General features: G+C 55.8%; 1 protein-coding gene across 1 annotated transcript in view; it reads right to left on the bottom strand.

Annotated features, from left to right (window-relative positions):
- Positions 1 to 5109, bottom strand: part of DBH (dopamine beta-hydroxylase (dopamine beta-monooxygenase)) — a 15058-nt gene that overhangs the window by 701 nt on the left and 9248 nt on the right. Inside the window, exons 9-12 of the mRNA XM_010074121.1 lie at positions 4036 to 4095; positions 3290 to 3417; positions 2509 to 2668; positions 5 to 45 (exon numbers count right to left, since the gene is read on the bottom strand). Of these exons, the coding sequence (XP_010072423.1) occupies positions 5 to 45; positions 2509 to 2668; positions 3290 to 3417; positions 4036 to 4095 (389 nt within the window). The remainder of the gene's footprint in view (positions 1 to 4; positions 46 to 2508; positions 2669 to 3289; positions 3418 to 4035; positions 4096 to 5109) is intronic.

The raw sequence follows: 5109 nt of genomic DNA, 5'->3' as shown, positions 1-5109 counted from the left end.
TAGCTGCTCGGTGATGGTGGGAAGCAGCTGCTTCTCCCAGTTGCCCTGCAAGAGAGATGGGCACTGTGAGAGCAAGTCCGGTTTCAGGTACTTGGAGACACTGTGTTTCCCCCTACATGTAAAAATGAGATTGATCTTTAATATCTGAAGTGGTTTTAGCCCAAACTGGGATGTTTTCTTATGAGATGTTACTAATTATTTGTATTTCAGCAGCACCTACACATCCCCTTAGCGGCGCAGACACCCGTGGTGCTACCATATTGCACAAACCCACCATAATTAGGGAGTTTCCAACCCAAAAAAGCATTACCCACCAAATCAGATGGAGACAACTCAAACCAGGGAGTCCCACCACCCCACTGCGCTCTCAGCCCAGCTCTGAGAAACACTCTCTACTAGGAAGGTTGGTTGGAGGCAACATCTGCAGCGCACCAGCACGGATGCTCACGTGCAGCTGCTGCAAATTGGGAGGGATGCAGCAGCCTGGATGCAGTGCCGCGGGACAGAGCCAGGGAAAGGCTGTCACCTCCATCAGGACTCAAGGTGACCATGGCCAGGACAAAGCCCCCACCTCTGTGCATGGATGGGGGCTCCTTGTCTTGGGGATGCTCCCTGCAAGGAGCAACGTGCTGGAGTCAGGCAGAGCCAAGGGCTGAGCCCCCCGGGCTGGGTCTAGCTCAGATGTGACGTGTTGGTCCAGGTTAGTGGCTGGGTCAGACACAGCCAGGGGCTGCGAGGGCGAAGGGGGGACTCAGTCTGGGCTGAGCTCTGGCTCGGCGATGCATTGGTTTGGCTGCCGGCTGCGCACTGATGCGGAAACATCGGCGAGAGGCTGAGCTGCAGCGGGAGCAGGAGGAGGAGGAGGGTCTGGAGAGGAGAGGTAGAGCCGTGAGTCATCAGCAAGATGAGAGTTGAATTTATGTTTTCAGATGAAATTCCTTGTAGTATGGCAAGTGAAATGGGCCAGTGCCTGCACCAGCATCAGGAAAACCCTGGGGAGAGGCGGAGGGGGACGGAGGGACCCTCCCAAAACACACAGGGAGCGAGCAGAGAAGGGACAGCATCGCAGGGAAGCACCAGCTGGAGAAACTACTGTTTTCCTGTGCCCTCATGGTTTAAGAGAGCAGTTAGGCGTGTTTGGGGTACCCCAGCCCTGAGCCCATCTGCTGAGGCATCCTGTCCTGCTGCCACCTCCCAAACCTGTGCCAGCGCCTCGCCAGCACCCTGCTTCTGGGGGGATCAAAGGCATTCGGAGTGTCTCGACAGTTGTTGTTTTCAGGGCTTTCGAATGGAAATCTGGACATAGAGAGTATGGAGAGTTCACTGCAAGCCCTTGCAGGCGCAGGGGACTCGGGGACAGTGCCATCCCCACATCCTCACAAGGGTTACCTTGAGGTTTTGCTCAATAATGAACAGCACTCAGTCCTTCCAGAAAGCTCGTCAGGTTTGGGATCGCTGAACTGCAAAAACCATGAGCTTAATTAGAAGCTGGTGCTTTTCTCTTGGCAGTGTGGAATAAATGAGATGTCTTCAAATCGGGCTGGCTCGGAAACACCGGCAGAGCAGGAGGGGCAGCTCGGCTGCGATGCTCCTTACCCACTTTGGACCAGCATCAGGTCTGCTCCACTCCAGGCTCCTCCCAGCCACCCCTCAGGCCTCTCTGGAACCAAAAGAGTTGCCTGAGCCATAATTAAGAGGTTTAATTCATAATTCTGCTGCTGCACAAAACTTCTGTCCCCGCAGCGGGGCTCTGCCTGGCTGAGAGGTGCCGAGTCTCCAGTTCCAGGGCACTGGGAAGGTTTCTGCCCGCTGCAGGGCTGACTTTGCTGAAGGGGTTTTACCAGGTGAGAACGCTGATGGTCTCCCCTGCAATCAGCTTGGCATCCTCTGGCGCTGCAGCGGATAACGCTGGATCCAGGAATGCTATATCGTGTGAGTTTATTACACTGATAAACGGTGTCGGGAGCTGATGGTGATAGGGACCATCAGTGGGTTTAAGTCTTTATCCATCCTGACCATCACGGCTGGGCATGGTTTTTCTTTAAAGGTCTCTCAGCCCTTTATCCTTCACGTTTTGCTGGATCACCGTTTGGAGACTGCACAGATGCTGTGGGTCATGAGCTTGCTCTGCTGGGACCTGATGTAATTTGCCAAAACTCCTAAACCCCCCCCTCCCCATTCCTCCTTGGTTCTGGAGCTAGCCCTGCTTTACACTCGGTGAAAGCAGCCTCAAAATCAGTGTATGCAGATGCATCTCTAATTGAACCTGGCCAAGCACATCCACAGTGGGCTCATGCTGGATTGTTTGAATCGCCAGGGCTGGACTCGGTGTCCGGCTGACACTGGGGTCCCATGGCAGCTCCAGCTCCCTGCCCTTCAGCCACATCCTGAGCACTGGGGACCGGACCCATCTCATCAGGATCACCCCACGGCACAGCTCTGCCCAGCTGCTGTTTACCTACAGCCAGGAGTTTTGCTGTGAGGCTTTGGTTGTGATGCTCTACATACCGGGAACCGGACGGCTGAGGATTTGTTGCAGTGCATGGAGATGGGAGCAAAGCCGTAGAGAGATTTCAGCACATCTCTGTTGAACTTGTTCCACGGGACGGACAAAAACTGCTGGGGGACGGAGACCTGTGGGCACATGCAGACCTCCTCGTCGTTAAACCTGGGGCAGGAGAAACGCCACACTGAAACGCAGCAGGGATGTGCTGTCCCCGTTCAGTGCTGGATGTGTCTGATTCCTCCCTGCCTAAAGCTCAGCCTGGAACGGCTCTGAAGGTGGCCCTGGGATTGAGGACAGCCTAGCGCAGCCGGCACCTGCGGGGGAAGATTTGGGGACAGCTGGACTGCCCGTGAGTGGGACACCCCATGCAAGGTCAGCATCTCCCCCCTCTCAGCGCGGGTGGATGAGCTGCAGCCTGCTTCTCCAGCAGGGATGCTTGGCATCTGCCTTGGGTTATAAGAAGTATTTTGCATGTAAGCACCTGGCCATGCACTGGTTCTTGCTGGGAATGCTCCTGGGAATGCCCTCCCTTTCCCGGTGGTTCTCACTCCACAGCCATCCTCAAAGCCCTGGGTTTGGCTGCCTGCTCTGGGGGCTGGGGAGGGCAGGACTGTGCTCCACCGCCCAGCCACGGCTCCTAAATCCGCACTGAGTGCCCCCACGCACCTAATGCATGGCAAGTGCCTGAAACCCCATTTTGAAAAAACTTTTTTCCCGTGTAACTAGCCAAGGGCTCTGCGATGGTGCCTCTCCCCTCAGCCCCGCCGTGCAGGGTCCCTGTACCTGTTGACGAGGTTGAAGTATCGGTGCAGGTAGCCCGGATCCACAGCGCTTTTGCACAGCTCCAGCTGCGTCAGGGGGTAGTAGTGCACGTAGTTCACGCACATCTCCTCCAGGATGCTGAACCCACCCTGCGGCACAGACACAAACCTCCTGGCACTGGGGTCCAGCTCTGCCCTGCCAGGGATGCACGGGCAAGGGGGGGGGGGCAGCGGGGCTGCAGGGGCACAGAACTCACACCTGTATGTGCACACATATATATATACACACATATATATGCACCCTTTCTGATGCATGGGATCGGCTGCACCCTGCTCATCTGCCCATCCACCCTTTGTGCAAGGCCAGACTTTCAGGCTAGATTGTGCGGTTTACATTAAAATGCAGATTTCCTATAATCCCTCAGCTATATTTAGCTTTGTCCCTGTTGATGGTACCTGTGACAGGCTCTTTTTTTTTTTTTTGTTTCTTTCTGCCTATGTAAGAAAATAACATGCACTGTCAAAAAAAAAGCCACTTCTTTTTAATTACAATTAATCCCTGCTGGAACAGCATGCGATGGGGATCAGAGTGACACACGCTACTTCTCCATTAACACCTTAACATTCCGCCGCGGGCAGCAGAGCCTCGTGGGTTCACTTTTTACCGCCCTCCCCCCGGTTACTGGCTGTGATTCCGGCAGGGTTCATGCCGATGCCCACTTTGGGGGTGCCTCCAACCCCGGGGTGCAGACACCCCCCTGCACTCACCACGGTGGTTTGGTTCCGGTCCTCTGTGTTGTACGTGCAGGTGGTGATGAGTTCGTCGCCCTGGGGGGGGTTTGAACATAGACACGTGTAGGTATGAGAGTGCAGTTTCCCCTCTCCCATCAGCAAATTTGGGGATTAGGGAGCCTGTAACGTAGCAGATCTCTGCTCTCTGTAGCGGTGCCAGCCCGCGGGCAGCCTGTTTCCCCACCAGCACTGGCCTCGATGCCGCAGGACCGCTTGCTAAATTTGCATCCCTGGGGAGATTCCCTAGGGCCATATCCCAGGGATGGGTTTTTTTGCTTTCCTCACTTTTTAAGAATTTCTGCAGGGCTGAAGCGCCTAAAAAAAAAACGCACTGAGGCAACATTTTGAATTGCCAAACCTGCACCCAACCTGATGGCACAACCGCCTCCCCCTCCGCAGTCTCTCCCACGGGGACACCCTGAAGCACAGCCCTGGGTATGGTTTCCATAGGTCCTGGGGCTTTTGAGCAGCCTCCTGGGGCACAATGGCTCCTGGAGGTGCCCCCCACTTTGCAGCCCACCTGGGCAGCCCCGGGGCACGCTCAGGCTCTGTTTTACTCCCCACTCCCACCACATTTGCTGCTGAAGTTCTTTTCTTCCTTCCACCAAGCAAGGAGGGAGGGGGCACCTCACCACCCCCCCAGGAGCCTCTCTCTGCTAGAGGAAGCCCAGCTAAATGAGATGCTTAATTTAGCTCCCGGCACAGCTCGGTTGCCCACACACCAGTTCTGTGCCACAAGAGATGTCCCCAAGGCATCCACGCGCTCCCACCACATTTGCTGCTGAAGTTCTTTTCTTCCTTCCACCAAGCAAGGAGGGAGGGGGCACCTCACCACCCCCCCAGGAGCCTCTCTCTGCTAGAGGAAGCCCAGCTAAATGAGATGCTTAATTTAGCTCCCGGCACAGCTCGGTTGCCCACACACCAGTTCTGTGCCACAAGAGATGTCCCCAAGGCATCCACGCGGAGGTGGCAGATATGACACCGGGACCACAGGGAGCATGTCCTGCAGCCCCCCCAGAAGGTCCAGAGGGCAGTAGAGCCCCCCTCTCC

Source organism: Pterocles gutturalis, unplaced genomic scaffold (genome assembly GCF_000699245.1).
Source record: "Pterocles gutturalis isolate BGI_N339 unplaced genomic scaffold, ASM69924v1 scaffold6247, whole genome shotgun sequence".
In the NCBI taxonomy this organism is placed as follows: Eukaryota; Metazoa; Chordata; class Aves; order Pterocliformes; family Pteroclidae; genus Pterocles; species Pterocles gutturalis.
This window is presented reverse-complemented; position numbering and strand designations above follow the sequence as displayed.